Source organism: Carcharhinus amblyrhynchos, chromosome 3 (genome assembly GCF_965287045.1).
Source record: "Carcharhinus amblyrhynchos chromosome 3, sCarAmb.v2.hapA, whole genome shotgun sequence".
In the NCBI taxonomy this organism is placed as follows: Eukaryota; Metazoa; Chordata; class Chondrichthyes; order Carcharhiniformes; family Carcharhinidae; genus Carcharhinus; species Carcharhinus amblyrhynchos.
Window position 1 is genome coordinate 135,028,827 of NC_137326.1, and position 17,504 is coordinate 135,046,330.

At 48.8% G+C, this 17,504-nt stretch overlaps 1 protein-coding gene across 1 annotated transcript in view; it reads right to left on the minus strand.

Annotated features, from left to right (window-relative positions):
- The window catches only part of dvl3b (dishevelled segment polarity protein 3b), a 114,902-nt gene extending 107,421 nt beyond the window's left edge, over nucleotides 1–7,481 (minus strand). Inside the window, exon 1 of the mRNA XM_080186065.1 lies at nucleotides 7,209–7,481. Within this exon, the coding sequence (XP_080042191.1) occupies nucleotides 7,209–7,369 (161 nt within the window). The 5' untranslated portion in view covers nucleotides 7,370–7,481. The remainder of the gene's footprint in view (nucleotides 1–7,208) is intronic.
- Between the last annotated feature and the right edge of the window lie 10,023 nt (nucleotides 7,482–17,504).

Here is a 17,504-nt window from a genome sequence, read left to right on the forward strand (position 1 = left end):
CTCCTTCTGCACTGTAGGGATTCTATGATGAGTCAATGATCTCACCAAGGTTACTTAATAGAAACATAGAATCATGGCTGATCTGTCACTCAAATGCATTTGTCCATTTTAACCCATATCTCTCGATACTGCTGCCTGACAAAAAGTATATCAATCAAAGTCTCGACATTTTTAATTGTCCTGCCATTCACAGTCCTTTAGGGGAATTGTTCTGTGTGAAAAAATGCTTTCTGTTTTCACCCTTCAATGTCCTAGCTCAAATTTGAAGATCATGCCATCTTACTTTGCGCTCCCCATAGAGGTTTATAGGGTGGAAAGAGGCCCTTCAGCCCAACTTGTCCATGTCACCCTTTTTTTTAAGCCCCTAAGCTAGTCCCAATTGCCCACATTTGGCCCACTTCCATCTATACCCATCTTACCCATGTAACTGTCAAAATGCTTCTTAAAAACAAAATGGTACCTGCCTCTACTACCACCTCTGGCAGCTCGTTCCAGACACTCACCATCCTCTGGATCCTTTTGTACCTCTTCCTTCTCATCTTAAACCTATGCCCTCTAGTTTTAGACTCCTCTACCTTTGGGAAAAGATGTTGACTATCTATGCCCCTCATTATTTTATAGACTTCTATAAGATCACATCTAAGCCTCCTACGCTCCAGGGCAAAAAGTCTCAGTCTATCCAGCTTCTCCTTATAGCTCAAAACATCAAATCCTGGTGGCCCCTCCTCCAAAGAAAATAGCTTCTGTCTGTTTATTCTGTCAAATCCCTTTAACATCTTGAGCAGATGAACTGTCCAGCTTCAAGGAAGTATAACCAGACAGGCAATGTCTGCTCACAATTTGATCCTTTGAAATTTGGTTCCATTTTGGTGAACAGGCACCGCACTCGTTCCAAAATCTAACACAGACAAACCTCCGCCCTCAGTCCCTATCATTGAGAAAATCAGGGAAATCAATGTTCTGGGAATGCTATCACCTCCAGATCTCACACAACCCAAACTCTGATATGTACTCACATTTCTGTTCTCCTACCGTTATTGGAATTCAGTGGCTTACACCATCATGGGAACACCATTACCACAAGGGCTATAGAGGTTGAATCTATGTTGTGTGATACATGTTTGGTGCTCATGGGCGTGCTATATGGTAGCAGAGAGAATGTGTGGAGTTCATGTGTGCACATGCAGCATGCAAAGTGTACGTGCATACGGTTTGCGTTTGGTGTGCGTGTGGCATGAAGAGTGTGTACACAAGGTTTGCGTTTGGTGTGCAGCGTACAGAGCGTGCGTGCGTGTAGTCTGCTTGTCGGCTTTAGGGTGCCAACATATCCCAAACCACCCCACAGCAATAGGAATCAAGGGGAGTGACATGGCCAAACTGCCTCCACAGTGCCTGTGGGTGGCAAGTGTTCTGTGGTGTGGATGCCAGGGAGAAGGGTGGTACAGATATTGCCCATTACCAACTGTACACAAGTGTTGATTCACCTCCTTCTACAAATGCTGCAGTTCTGGTGTCCTCACCAATGGTACGTATTAAGGGTTTGTTTGTGAGACTGATGGGCTTGCTTGGTCACTCGAGAATAAATTGAAAGTCAAGCACCTGGAATCTGGGACAGGTCACAGTGGATCCGCAGGGCTGGCACTCTCTCTGTTCAACCGAGTTGTTCGTTTTTTTCCAATCCAACATCTTTTGCGTCATCTTATTTTGGTGCCAGCTGACAAATCAAAATCAGATTTCTAAAATTGAATTCCACAATTTGACACGCTGGGATATGAACTCCTGAACCAGAGTCGCAAGTCCCAGTGAAGGCACAACATGCCAGCTCATGCTGTCACCAAGGCAATATTAACACAGCTCATTTTCAAAGCCTTGCAGAGATTCCGGATCTGAGCAGAAAGGAGAAGCTGCATTTATGTAGCACCTTTCAAGACCGTGGGACATTCCAAAGCATTTTAGAGTCAATTGAAGTGTATTCCCTGTTGGAATGTACGAGGGGTTCAGGGGCACTGCAGCCTCTGTTCAGACAGAGCCTTTGCGATCCGTGTCCACATTGTAAAGCGCACAGCATGAAACGGTCAGGAATCCAGGGGTTAGCCCTCATCAGGCCCAAGCTGCAGCCTGCAGTCCTCCATGTACACACACAGCTGCACATTAGAGCTACAAGGTTCTTGATTCAGCGCCAGAGACCAGCAGATTCCAGAAGCTGCCTGTCATACGGCTCCGGTCAACTCCGCACCACAAAATTTCCAGACAGCAATTCCCACTGGAGCTCCCCACTTTCTGCTTGATTGGCCAAAACCATTCCTGCTGCACACACTCTACAGACAACATACTTTCATTGCAGGGATATTAGCATTGTTTCAACCTGAACACATTTTTCGTGATTTAACTGCTCATTCCCAGAATGTGGAAAATGCAAAGTCAACAGACATTCTTTCTCATCACATCAGGAACTGGAACAGCTTTACATGGCAGGCAACGCAGACTGCAGGGTGGGTACAGCACGGGATTAGATTCAGAGTAAAGCTCCCTCTACACTGCCCCCATCAAACACTCCCATCACAGGTACAACAGGGCGTTAGATACAGAGTAAAGCTCCCCTTTTAAAATTCTCTTATTTTCTAAACTGGAAACTTGCTGGCCACATGAACTGAGATTTTTAGTTGAGTGGGCAAGTTGGTCATGTTGGCTCATTGGGACCTCGGTTGAGTTGGCACAGACACACCTTACAGAGTGCAACACTGTGCAGACGCCAATCCCATCAGTGCAGTCTGGATTAGGAGGCAAAAGGCTGCCGTTCTTTGAGATTGATCTCAGCGTGGGGCTGCAGATCCTGATCTTCTGATCCAGAGATCACTACACGATCAAGCTGCAGACACAAAGTGAAAACTTCCCAACCACATTAGCACACCTTGATAGAATCATAGAACCCTACAGTGCAGAAAGAGGCCCTTCGGCCCATCGAGTCTGCATCTACCACAATCCCACCCAGGCCCTACCCCCATATCCCTACACATTTTACCTGCTAATCCCTCTAACTTAAGCATCTCAGGACACTAAGGGGCAATTTTAGCATGGCCAATCAACCTAACCCGCACATCTCTGGACTGTGGGAGGAAACCGGAGTACCCGGAGGAAACCCACGCAGGCACGAGGAGAACGTGCAAACTCCACACAGACAGTGACCCAAGCCAGGAATTGAACCCAGGTCCCTGGAGCTGTGAAGCAGCAGTGCTAACCACTGTGCTACCGTGCCACCCACTTGAATCCATCCAAACCATAACATGAGCTGAATTTCGGACACTGTGCCTCACAAGGGTGAATCTGATGCTCACTCCGATGATAATCGCTGTGTCTGGTAGTCAGGAAGTTTCAAACCCCACATCAGGATGTCAAACATAATCTGGACATGCTCTTTACTGGGCTTCCTGGCTAGGCTTCCCAATATACATCCTCCCTAAACTGGAGGGCAGCTGAAGCATCTCCGATATATTATTTACATTCATTCTGCAGACTAATGGTTTTTACTGGCTGGCCAGCATTTAATGTCCATCCCTAATTGTCCACGAGATGGTGATGGCTCCTTGATGCACTGCAGTCCATGTGGTGCAGATACACCCACCGTGCTGTTAGGGATGGAGCTCCGACATTACGATCGTGGTTCTAATTTCTCCAAAGGTTTTAACTTCTTGTGTGGCCTTTCTCACGACACTCCTCTGCAAATTTGAGCTTATTTGTACCTTTGTTGCCTGCATCATATTTTTCACCAAGTTCCATTCACTCACCCCCTCTGTGCTTGTTGGATTACACTGGTTCAAAATCCAGCAATGACCTGATTTTAATATTCTCTCTCTTCTGTTCACAGCCTGGCCTTACTCCATCCTTTCTCTCCAACATCCTCCAGCGCTCCCAAGATCTCATGTTACTTCATATCTCTGAGCTATTGCCATCCTCGATTTTAACCATTCAAGTTGGTGGTTTGGCATCAGTTGCCAAGGCACCAAATGCCTGGAATTCCTTCCAAACACTTCTCCATCTCTCTCTCTTCAAGATGATTCTTAAAGCCAACATTTTTCACCATGTTTCTGGTCGCCGAGCCTAATGTCTCTTTTTTGACTCAGTGTTACGTGTTGTCAGATGCTCCTGTGAAGCACCCCAAAATGTTTTACTACATTAAGGGTGCTATATAAGTGCAAGTTGAACAATTCTCTCAAATCACTACCACCACATGACAAATTAGTATTTGACTATCACAGATCCATCTCCACCAGTACTGTACCCCAGTGTTATACAGCGTCAGACCCATCCCCACCAGTACTGTACCCCAGTGTTATACAGTGACAGACCCGTCCCCCCCAGTACTGTACCCCAGTGTTATACAATGACAGACCCATCCCCCCCAGTACTGTACCCCAGTGTTATACAGCGACAGACCCATCCCCAGCAGTACTATACCCCAGTGTTATACAGCGACAGACCCATCCCCACCAGTACTGTACCCCAGTGTTATACAGTGACAGACCCGTCCCCACCAGTACTGTACCCCAGTGTTATACAGTGACAGGCCCATCCCCACCAGTACTGTACCCCAGTGTTATACAGCGACAGACCCGTCCCCACCAGTACTGTACCCCAGTGTTATACAGCGACAGACCCGTCCCCACCAGTACTGTACCCCAGTGTTATACAGCGACAGACCCGTCCCCACCAGTACTGTACCCCAGTGTTATACAGCGACAGACCCGTCCCCACCAGTACTGTACCCCAGTGTTATACAGCGACAGATCCGTCCCCACCAGTACTGTACCCCAGTGTTATACAGCGACAGACCCGTCCCCACCAGTACTGTACCCCAGTGTTATACAGCGACAGACCCATCCCCACCAGTACTGTACCCCAGTGTTATACAGCGACAGTCCTGTCCCCACCAGTACTGTACCCCAGTGTTATACGTGACGGAACCATCCCCACCAGTACTGTACCCCAGTGCTATATAGTGACAGACCCATCCCCATCAGTACTGTACCCCAGTGTTATACAGTGACAGACCCGTCCCCACCAGTACTGTACCCCAGTGTTATACAGTGACAGACCCATCTCCACCAGTACTGTATGCCACTGTTATACAGTGACAGACCCGTCCCCACCAGTACTGTACCCCAATGTTATACAGTGACAGACCTGTCCCCACCAGTACTGTACCCCAGTGTTATACAGTGACAGACCCATCTCCACCAGCACTGTACCCCAGTGTTATAGTGACAGACCTGTCCCCACCAGTACTGCACCTCAGTGTTATACAGTGACAGACCCGTCCCCACCAGTACTGCACCTCAGTGTTATACAGTGACAGACCCGTCCCCACCAGTACTGTATCCCAGTGTTACATAGTGACAGACATTTTTACAACTGCATTATCGGCGCAGTGAAGCACCTGGAGTACAAACAACCGGAATAAAACATTTGAACATTGGCTACACTGAGTGGGAACAAAATGTAACTTCAAGCACTCATGGACACCTGGGCCTGAGTTATAACTGCACTTACACAGAGGATCAGGGGCTATAAACACAAACTGGAATACAGCCTGCTGGAAGAGGCTGTATCATTCTATATTTAAAGCTACGATGCAAGTTGTTTTTGTCCCAGATTAGCTGCTGCCTGGCCTCAGCCCTGCCCCAACTCTGGATCAACTCCAAGCCCGACAATCATCACAGATCGCTGCACTCCTCCAATTCTGCGTCCTCAACTCCCATCACTCCAGCATTGTGTCCTCAACTGCCTGGACCTTGTAAGCACTGCAATCTCCTCCCTAAACCTCCCCCACCTCTCCACTCTACATTAACAGCAATCCCCTCCCCAAAACTATTTCCTTCTGTGGCTTGATGTCGATATTTCTTGGATAATGCTGCAGTTTTATCCTGGTGAAAGGTGTTGTATAAAATGCAAGTTGTTGCATTTCCTCAGTCTGAGTGTTCCAGCTGACTGCAGAGTGACAAATGTCAACATCTGAACCCTCGCAAGTCCTGGAGCTGTCACCCTGCAGCCCTGCTCCCTCATCCTGGGAAACAGCCTCCCAATCTGTCCTGGCGCTGGCTGCAGTGTGGACCCCTCTCTCCCCAGGAGTCAGCCACCTCTCTCTCCGGACTGGGGACTGGAGGGGGGACACACTCTGTCCGCTGGCTGGGGGGGAGGGGAACACTCACTCCCCAGACTGGGGGGGTGAGTAGAGGGAACTCTCTCCCAGGTTTTTGGGTGGGTGAAACACACTCTCTCCCTGGGGTTGGGGGGAGAAACACACTACCTCCTTAGGTCAGGGGGGGAAGGAACACAGTCTGTCCCCAGGTTGGGGGGGGGGGTGGGTTGGTTCAGGCTGAGGGGGTGTTACACACTCTCTCTCCGGGTTGGTCGGGGGGGGGGGGAACACACTGTCTCCCCAGATTGGGGGGGGTGGGGGAAACACACTGTGTCCCCAGATTGGGGGGGGTGGGGGAAACACACTATCTCCCCAGATTGGGGGAGGGGGGGGAACACACTATCTCCCCAGATTGTGGGGGGGGAACACTGTCTCCCCAGATTGGGGGGGGGGAACACACTGTCTCCCCAGATTGGGGGGGGGGAACACACTGTCTCCCCAGATTGGGGGGGGGGAACACACTGTCTCCCCAGATTGGGGGGGGGGGGAACACACTGTCTCCCCAGATTGGGGGGGGGGGGGAACACACTGTCTCCCCAGACTGGGGGAGGGGGGTGGGAGAGTACATTCTGTCCCCAGGTTTGGGGGGGGGGGGTGCTCGTGCCGGAGGGGGAGTTGGGGGGGGGGGGGGAGGTCTCTAATTTTCTCTCATTAAAAATAAATTCAACTTTCAACAAAACAAAGAGGCCTGTCCCCTGTCCCCCTAGCTCCCCCCCGGGGGGGGGGGGCACAGCGCGGCCCCCGGTCCCGGGACTCCCGGCGGATTTGGGGCGAAGGTAGGGGGGGGGAGCGGGAGCCTCAGCCTCCCCCGAGCCGGAGCCAGAGCCGGCTCCCGGCCGCCACGACCAAAAAAAACCACACACACAGCCCCCGGCCACAGGTCAGCGAGCGGCCTGAGGGGGAACCCGCACCGGCGGCGGCGGCGGCGGCGGCACTCCAGAGCGGAGCCCCGGGCCCAGCGCCTGCCCCCCTCCCCCCCGGGCCCCGGCCTCTCCCCGGTCCCCGGCCTCACCCGAAGTCCTGGTCCATGGATTTGAAGAAGAATTTGTAGTTGGGTTTGTTGAGAACCAGTTTGAAGTCGGCCAGAGTCACCGTGTCGGCCGCCAGCGGCAGCTTCACCAGGTACGGAGTCTCCTGATCATCGATGTGGTAAATGATCTTCGTCTCGCCCATGGCCGCTCCGGGAGCCGCCGGCCCGGGACAGCCGCCCCCCGGGGCTCCCACACCCGGCCCCGGGGCTCCGACAGGCCCCGCTCCGCTCCGCCCGGCCCCTTCGATCCTGCAGCCGCCTCGCTGCCTCCTCCTTCTCCCCCGCCCCCCAACCACCAACCAACCAACCAACCCACCCCGGGCAGAAACTTTGGATCCTTCCCGCTGATCGCCGGCCTCTCCCCGGGCCGAGAGCCGCTCTCCTCTCCCCTTCCCTCTCCCCTCCCGGCCCCGGTGCCACAGGCCGGCTCGGAGCCCGGGAGGCTGGAGCTTCGCTGCGATCCGGTCCGATCCGCCCCGCACTGAGAGCGGCCGCGCGGCCCCCAGTCAGACGGGGAGGGGAGCGGCCGCCCCGTCACAGCGGCGGTGCCATCAATCCCCGCACCGCCCAGCCCAGCCCAGCCCTGGGCGGCAGCCTGACAGCTGGCACCCCCCCAACCCCAACACCCCCCCCACCCCCCACACACAGTCACCTCCCCCCTGCCGGCGATGCCAGGGGAAAGGCAGAGAGCCCCCCGGGGGGGGGGGGAGGTGTGTTGCTACTGCCCACTGGGAGGGTGGGGGTGGGGGTGTGAGGACAGAGTGGGGGTGGGGGGGGTGTGAGGACAGAGTGGGGGTGGGGGGGGTGTGAGGACAGAGTGGGGGTGGGGGGGGTGTGAGGACAGAGGTGGGGGTGTGTGTGAGGACAGAGTGGGGGGGGTGTGTGAGGACAGGGTGGGGGTGGGTGGGGGGAGTGTGAGGACAGAGGTGGGGGGGTGTGAGGGCAGGGTGGGGGGTGGGTGTGAGGGCAGAGTGGGGGGGGGTGTGAGAACAGAGTGGGGGGGGTGTGAGAACAGAGTGGGGGGGGTGTGAGGGCAGAGTGGGGGGAGTGGGGGCAGGAGGTGTGGGGGCAGGGTGGGGGGTGTGGGGGCAGGGGGTGTGGGGGCAGGGTGGGGGGTGTGGGGGCAGGCAGTGGGGGGACAGGATGGGGGTCTGGGGACAGGGTGGGGGTGTGGGGGATAGGGGGTGTGGAGGCAGGGCGGGGGGTGTGGGGACAGAGTGGGGAATGGGGACGGAGCAGGGGGTGTGTGGACAGGGCGGGTTGTGGGGATAGGACAGGGGTCTGGGGACAGGGTGGGGTTGTGGGGACAGGGCGGGAATGTGGGGACAGGGCAGGGGTGTGGGGACTAGCGTTTGTTAGGGAGCCACTCAGAAACTGGCAAGTTACTTGGGCAAGGTTGAAGCAGCAAGAAGGTTTTGATTTTGATTTGATTTATGATTGTGACATGTATTAGTATATAGTGAAAAGTATTGTTCCTTGTTTGCTATAGAGACAAAACATACCTTTCATAGAGAAGGAAAGGAGAGAGTGCAGAATGTAGTGTTACACTCATAGCTAGGATGTAGGGAAAGATCAACGTAATGTGAGGTAGATCCATTCAAAAGTCTGACAGCAGCAGGAAAGAAGCTGTTCTTGAGTTGGTTGGTACGTGACCTCAGACTTTTGTACTTTTTCCCAAAGGAAGAAGGTGGACGAGAGAATGTCCAGGTTACGTGGGGTCCTTAGTTATGCTGGCTGCTTTGTCGAGGCAGCGGGAAGTGTAGACAGAGTCAATGGATGGGAGGCTGGTTTGCGTGATGGATTGGACTACATTCATGACCTTTTGTAGTTCCTTACAGTCTTGGGCAGAGCAGGAACCCATACCAAGTTGTGATACAACCAGAAAGAATGGTTTCTACAGTGCTTCTGTAAAAGTTGGTAAGAGTTGCAGTTGACATGCCAAATTTCCTTAGTCTATGTAGAAAACACAGATGGTGCCCCACTATGCCAGTGCATCTTAGACCCAGATACAGCCCATTCATAGAGATAATCTCTGGCAGTATTCAGTTCCACTGTAACTCCTCAGATACTGAAGTTGTCCATGTCCAAAAACAGCAAGACCTGGGCAATATCCAGGCTTGGACTGCTAAGTGGCAACTAACATTTGCACCACTCAAGTGCCAGGAAATGACCATCTCCAACAAGAGAAAATCTAACCACCACGCCTTCATATTCCAACGGCAATGCCACCCCTGAATTACCCAGTATAAACATCATGGGAATTGCCATATCCGGAAACAGAACGGGATTAGCCATGTAAATACTGTAGCTACAAGAGCAGGGCAGTGACTAGGAATGAGCATCTGACCTCCTGAATCCTCAAAAACTGTCCACCATCTACAGGTCACCAAGTCAGGAGTATGATGGATGCCTGGATGAGTGCAGCTCCAACAGCACTCAAGAAGCACAACACATCCGGGACAAAGCAATCCAAGTGATTGGCATTTCATCCATAAACATTCACTCCCACCACCACCACCTGCAAGTTCTCTTTCAAGACACACACCATCCTGATTTGACCATGAGCTGCAGAATCAAACTGATTGTCCTGCCTATATAAGTACTAGATTGTGATGTTTTCTTAGTTTCTGACAGCTGGAAGCCTCATTAACTGAAGCCGTGACATCCTGACACTGAAGCAAAATATACTTAGACAAATGAAAACAGACCCTTGGTTTTCCCACACACTCCAATCTAATCCCCAACCAAAGACTCCAGAGATTAGTGACCATCAGTCTGCTATCAAACCAGCAAATCTCAGCCCTTACTGTAAAGGTCAAAGCCCCAAGTAATGTCAATGCACCATAGAAGTTGGAAGCTTATGGTTTCAAAGAGCCCATATTGTAGGCATGGCAGTTCTTGCAGTAATCAAGCATTATTAGAGGTTCAAGGGCGGCACGGTGGCACAGTGGTTAGCACTGCTGCCTCACAACGCCAGGGTCCCAGGTTTGATTCCTGGCTCTGGTCAGTCAGTCTGTCTGGAATTTGCACGTTCTCCTTGTGTCTGTGTGGGTTTCCTCCGAATGCTCCGATTTCTTCCCAATCTGAAAGATGTGTTGGTTAGGGTGCATTGACACCCGGAGAGTGGTGATTAGGGGATTTTCAAAGTAACTTCATTGCAGTGTTAATGTAAGCCTTATTTGCGACTAATAAAATAAACTTTAAACTTTAGGTGCTGGCCTTGGCAGAAACATTAAATCAAGGTGCCAGCCTCCTGCTTGTGTGGATGTTAAAACTTTAATAGTAAGGCATCACAGTTGCTGCGAAGGGCCTTCACCTGATCCTGTCTTGGGAGTTTGGATCCTCAAAACAATCAGTAGTATTTGAAGACACAGTTGTAGAATGTTCTTGGAGGACTATAGTGATCCATATAAGGCATTGTGGACATCTGGAACCCCCAAATGCCTCTGGATGCAGGGGATCAATTGAAACTTTCAAGACTGATGTCAAGAGGTTGTTTTTACTTATGGTTATCAAAGGATATGATCAAAGGTACGGGTTACAGTCTGGATTAACTGTGATCTGACTGAAAGACAGAATAGACTCAAGGGACTGAACAATCTGTATTCTATTCCTCAGTAAGGGAGTTGGACTAAAAAACCTGCAGACTTCACAGTTCCTTTTTGCACAATTTTTTCCTAATTTCACCTTCTTCATGGAACCAGTTCTCATTTTAAGATTATTCCCTCTTATTTTCAATATACCTCACCAGAAACTACACAACTAAACCCCAAAACCATTTCAAATATCCAGATTAGATTTCCCACTCCCTGCACCACTCCCCCCACCACCACACACACACATTGCCCTTCAACTTTTTAATCTGAGGGCAATACAACATTTTTGCAACCTTCCTTCGCATCCTGCACAGTGGTTAGCACTGCTGCTTCACAGCGCCAGGGACCTGGGTTCAATTCCACCCTATGGTGACTGTCTGTGCAGAGTTTGCACATTCACCCCATGTCTGTGTGGGTTTCCTCCAGATGCTCCGGTTTCTTCTCAAAACATGCAGGTTAGGCGGATTGACCAAGTTAAATTGACCCTTGGTGTTCAAAATGTGTAAGGTGCAATAGTGGGGTGAATAGTTGAGGGGTGGGCTTTGAAAAGGTGCTCTGTCAGAGAGTTGGTGCAGACCCGATAGGCTGAATGAACTCCTTCTGAACTGTAAGAATTCTATGATTCATAATTTAATCCTTTAAGCACCAGTATCATTTTGTTGAATCTCCAGTGCAACAAGATAAGCAGGAAGTTGTGAAGAAGACAGCTATCTTTTGAGGAATTCATTAAAAAAAAGCTAGAACCAACACAAAATCTGAGCTTCCCCTCAGTTTCTGTCAGGTACTAAGGTAGTCTCACTTGGTAGCACTGTCATCTCTGAGTCCAGATGTCATGGGTCCAACTCCAGAAATCAAAACACAAAAATCTAGGGTAACATATGCAATGCAGCACTGAGAGAGTACAGCACTGTTGGATTGCCATCTTTTGAACAGGATGGTAAGTCGAGGCCCTGCCTGTTCTTTCAGGTGGACATAAAAGATTTTATGACAATATGACAAGGAAGTTCTCACCAGCATTTATCCCCCAGACATGACTAAAACTGATTATCTCGTCCTTATCACATTGTTGTTTTTGGATCCTTGCTTTCAACTTCATTCTTTCATGAAATCACTGGCTAGGCCAACATTTAATGCCCATCCCTAATTGCCCCGAGAAGGTAGCGGTGAGCTATCTTCTTGAACTACTGGAGTCTATCATCAGGTGGCTCCAACATCCATCATTATGAAACGCTTCAAAAGGTTAGTCATCACACAAATCAATTCCTGTCTCCCAGACAGCCTGGATCCACTACAGTTTACCTATTGCCGCAACAGGTCCACAGCAGACGCTATCTCCCTGGCCCTATACTCAATCCTGGATCATCTAGGCAACAAACACACCAATGTCAGACTCCTATTCATAGACTATAGCTCAGCTTTCAACACTATTATTCCTATGAGATTTATCTCCAAACTTCGTGGCCTGGGGCTCAGCTTCTCCCTCTGCAACTGGATCCTAGACTTCCTAACTCACAGTCTTTGGGAGAAAAAAGGCATAGAAGTAAATAATTAGAATCAGAGAATCTCTGCAGTGCAGAATAGGCCATTTGACTCATCAGTCTGAACTGATAGTCACCCAAGGCCAGAATCGAACTTGCATCCCTGGCATTGTGAGACAGCAGTGCTAATCAATATGCCACCAGCCATGATCTGTTTGAACGATGGAGCAGGCTCAATGGGCTGAATGGCCTTCTCCTGCTCCTTCTTAATGTTCCATCAAAAAACAAAAACTCAATGAGGAAGACCCATCTGTACTTACTAAAGAAGTTATGAGAATATTAGATACAAAGAAATGGTGGAGGTGATAGTGGATGCCTTGGTGGTTATTTTCCAGACGTTGCTGGATTCCGGGGAAGTGCCGGAAGATTGGAAAACGGCTAATGTTACGCCTTTGTTTAAGAAGGGTGCCAGGCAAAAGGCGGGGAATTATAGGCCGGTTAGTTTAACGTCTGTGGTAGGTAAAATGTTAGAATCCGTCATTAAGGAGGAAATTGCGAGGCATCTTGAAGGCATTTGCTTGATAGAGCGGACGCAGCATGGTTTCATTAAAGGGAAGTTGTGTCTGACAAATTTACTGGAGTTCTATGAGGATGTGTCTAGGGCGGTGGATGGAGGAGAGCCGGTGGATGTGGTCTTTCTGGATTTTCAGAAGGTGTTTGACAAAGTACCTCACAAGAGGTTATTGCAGAAGGTCGAGGGACATGGAGTTGGGGGTAGGGTGTTAGCGTGGATAGAGGATTGGTTGTCAAATAGGAGGCAGAGAGTGGGGGTCAACGGGTGCTATTCAGATTGGCGGATGGTGACTAGTGGAGTGCCTCAGGGGTCGGTGCTGGGGCTTCAGCTTTTTACCATTTATATAGATGATCTGGAGGAGGGAACCGAGTGTAGGGTGTCGAAATTTGCTGATGACACCAAGATTGGGGGAACGGCAAATTGTGCGGAGGGTGTGGAGAGTCTGCAGAAGGATCTAGATAGGCTGGGCGAATGGGCCAGGAAATGGCAAATGGAATTTAATGTTGGCAAGTGTGAGGTGGTCCACTTTGGTAGGAATAATGGTAGGAAGGACTATTACTTACGTGGCGAAAAACTGCAGCAGGTGACGGTGCAGAGGGACCTCGGGGTCCTTGTGCATGAGTCGCAAAAACCCAGCTTGCAGGTGCAGCAGGTGGTCAGGAAGGCGAATGGGATGCTGGCCTTCATAGCGAGGGGGATTGAATATAAAAGTAGGGAGGTCTTGCTGCGGCTGTATAGGGCATTGGTGAGGCCGCAGCTGGAGTACTGTGTGCAGTTTTGGGCGCCGCACCTGCGCAAAGATATTTTGGCCTTGGAGGGAGTGCAGAGGAGGTTCACTAGGCTGATACCGGAGTTGAGGGGGTTGAGCTATGAGGAGAGGCTGAATAAACTAGGCTTGTACTCGTTGGAGTTTAGAAGAATGAGGGGAGATCTCATTGAGACGTATAAGATGATGAATGGGATGGATAGGATAGAGGTGGAGAGACTCTTCCCGCTCAAAAAAGACAGTAGGACTAGGGGGCACAGCCTCAAGATAAAGGGGGGGCGGTTTAGAACGGAGTTGAGGAGGAACTTCTTCACTCAAAGGGTGGTGAATCTCTGGAATTCTCTGCCCGTTGAAGTGGTGGAGGCTGCCTCGCTAAATATTTTTAAGACGCGGGTTGATGGGTTTTTGATAAGAGAGGGGATTAAGGGTTATGGGGAGAGGGCGGGAAGGTGGAACTGAGCCACGACAGATCAGCCATGATCTTATTGAATGGCGGGGCAGGCTCGAAGGGCTAGATGGCCTACTCCTGCTCCTATTTCTTATGTTCTTATGTTCAAAGAAAAATCTTATATTGATGCAAAAAAAGCAGTAAGTTGGAGAATTGGGAGCTTTTTAGAAACCAGCAAAAGAGCACTAAAATGTTGATAAAAAGGGAAAAAATAGAATATATAAACAGGTTGTTAGAGTTCTGAAAGGGAATAACTAAAGTCAGTGCCTTAATATCTGAGTCAGGAGAGATTATCATAAGGGAATGAGGCAATGGAAAACACACTGAATATATTTTGTGTCTGTCTTCACCGTAAAGGGTGAAACTTACATACCAGAAACAGAAGGTAACCAAGGGGCCGATAAGAGTCTAATCATTTTTATACAGACATCAACACCTGCAATGGATTGGCAAATATTTTTGACCATATCTGACACATCTGAATTTGGGTTTCACAGGATCGGCTGTTTCTTTGCCACTTTTTTCTTATTGCTTTAACTTGCAGGCTGGACGATTTGAACTTTGCTGAGGATCTCTGTGACGCTGTTTGATCTGCAACTCTTAAGGCTTCCTCCCTAACATTGCATTCCCTCCAGGGCCCGAAATAGAAGGTAACCTAGGGGCCAATAAGAGTGAGGAAACTGCACACAGTACTCCAGGTGTGACCACACCAACACCCTATAGAATTGCAGTGAAACATCCCAATCCTTTACTCAAATCCTCTCGCATTCAGGTATAGCAAGCAATGGAGACAGTCAATAGCAAGGGGATTGGTGTACAAAAATAAAAAGTCTTGCTACAGTTGTATAAAGTGTTGATGAGCCCACACGTGGAATACCTTTTTTTATGGAAGGCCACATGTTCATGGAAGGCAGTATAGAGAACATTCACTAGATTGGTTCCTGGGATGAAAGGATTGTCCTATGATGAAAAGTTGTGTAAATTTGGTCAATATACTTTAGAGGTTAGGAGAGAGATGATCTCATTTGAATATTCAAGTTTATGCAGAGACTTGATAGGATAGACACTGAGGATGTTTCTGCTAACTGAGGAATCTAGCATAATGTCAGGATGAGGGGCCAATCATTTAGCACTGAGATGAGGTGAAATTTCTTCACTCAAAGGTCTTTGAATCTTTGGAATTCTCTACCTCAGAAGATTATAGATACACCATCATTGTATTTAGTTAAGGCTGGGAATAGACAGATGTCCTAAGCCAAACCATCCTTAGCTGCTTCATCAATGACCTTCCCTCCATCGTAAGGTCTGAAGTGGGGATGTTTACTGGTGATTGCACAATGTTCAGCACAATTCATAACTCGTCAGATACTAAAGCAATCCATGTCCAAATAGAGCAGGATCGGACAACGTCCAGGCTTGGGCTGATCAGTGGCAAGGAACCTTATGCCACACAAATGGCTGGCAATGGCTATCTCCAGCAAGAGAGAATCTAACCGTTGCTCCTTGACATTCACTGGCATTACTATCACTGAATCCCCCACTATCAACATCCTGGGGGTTAACATTAACCAGAAATAATTGGACTCAACACATAAATACTGTGGCTACAAGTAGGTCAGAGGCTGGGAATTCTGTGGCGAGTAACTCACCTCCTGACTCCTCATAACTTGTTTACCACCTACAAGGCACAAGTCAGGACTGTTATGGAATACTCTCCCTTTACCTGGATGATTGCAGCTCCATCAACACTTGAGAAGCTTGATTGACATCACATCCAGAAACATTCACTTCCTCCACAACCGACGCATATTGGGAGCAGGGTGAACCATCTGCAAGATGCACTGCAGGAATTCTCCAATACTCCTTAGACAGCACCTTCCAAATCTACAACCACTGCCACCTCGAAGGACAAAGGCAGCAGACACATGGGAACACCACCACCATCTGGAAGTTCTCCTCCAAGTCACTTACCATCCTGGCTTGGAAATATATCGGCCATTTCTTTACTGTTGCTGGGTCAAAATCCTGGAATTCCATCCTTCACAACACAGTGGGTGTACCTATACCACATGGACTACAGAGGTTCAAGACGGCATCCCTGATTAGACCTGTGTGAGTATTTCTGTCACACCCTCCTTATCTTGTGTGTGTGACACATACATATATATACATATATATCTAAATACATCTATTACTTAATAAACTTCCATCTCTGCCTCTCTGACAGACAACTGAAATTGAGTTTTCCTGAGATTGCTGTGACCATGATCGTTTGGGAAGGCACCTTTTTGGAAAGGAGCTCTGACTAGTTGATAATGAGCATCATTGCACAGGTTCAAATGTATCCTGTCTGTCTGGTGGCTTTTGAGTGGACCAACCAGGCTGTGCCGGGGTTTACTCTGCTTCTCGTGGGTATCAAAAGAACAGATATCTTGCAAGTTCACCAGGCTGACTGAGACGGTTTGTTCACTGGAGGCTGGAGAGTGCGTGCAACCTTCTAGAGTGAAATGTTCTGGTTACCTTCAGTTCTTTACAACTATTATTACTTTTGGTATGTAAATCCGGTCATTTGGGTTCTTTTAGCAGCTGTTAGAACACATTCCCCAATTCTGGCAGGAAGGTTACTTGGAGAGCAGCCAAGCTTATGAAGAGACCATGAAAAATGTCACCATTTTTATATAGTAAGCAACACCTACAATTTGCATCTTGTTTGACCATGTGTTGGGTTTTACGGGGATCGACAGTTTGTCGGAAGATTTTGCAGTTTTGTTTTTACTTGTTTGAACTTTGCAGGCTGGATCAGTCAGGCTTTACTGAAGATCTCTGTGATGCTGTTTGATCTTCAGTCAGGGCCCCGATCTCCAATTCGTCAACTTTAAAGCTTCATCCCCTATCTTTGAATTCCTCCCTGGTCACTGTCTCCTTTGATACAATCTACTGTGTTTACCAGTGTGAAACTAATGGAAAAGTCAACCCCATGACTTTTGACCTAAAAAAGAAGTGATTTTTTTCAAAATCCTTGTGTAAAAGTGGACCCTAGTTTTTTCAGGGGTCAAACTGTGTTGTGATTATTAATTATTTACTGGTAATTATTATGGTTCATTTATTGAAAGGAATGTGTGGGAACTTTTTGGTTTACTCTCTGCCAATTTTCCAACAACATCACAAAGGACAAGAGTAATGTATAACATGTGACCTATCACGATGCCTTCAGAAAGGAATAGCAAGTACGCAGCTCGCTTTACACTGCACAAAAATGTGGCAAAATGGGTTAAGGGGCATTGGCAAAAGGGTAATCTTACCATTCGGGAGCCATCCTAACCCATATCTTCACAGAAGTAATAAAACAATGGTATTCTAGAATTCAAGGTCAGTGCCAGATGGGACGCAGGATTCATGATTTATTAGCCTGTCAG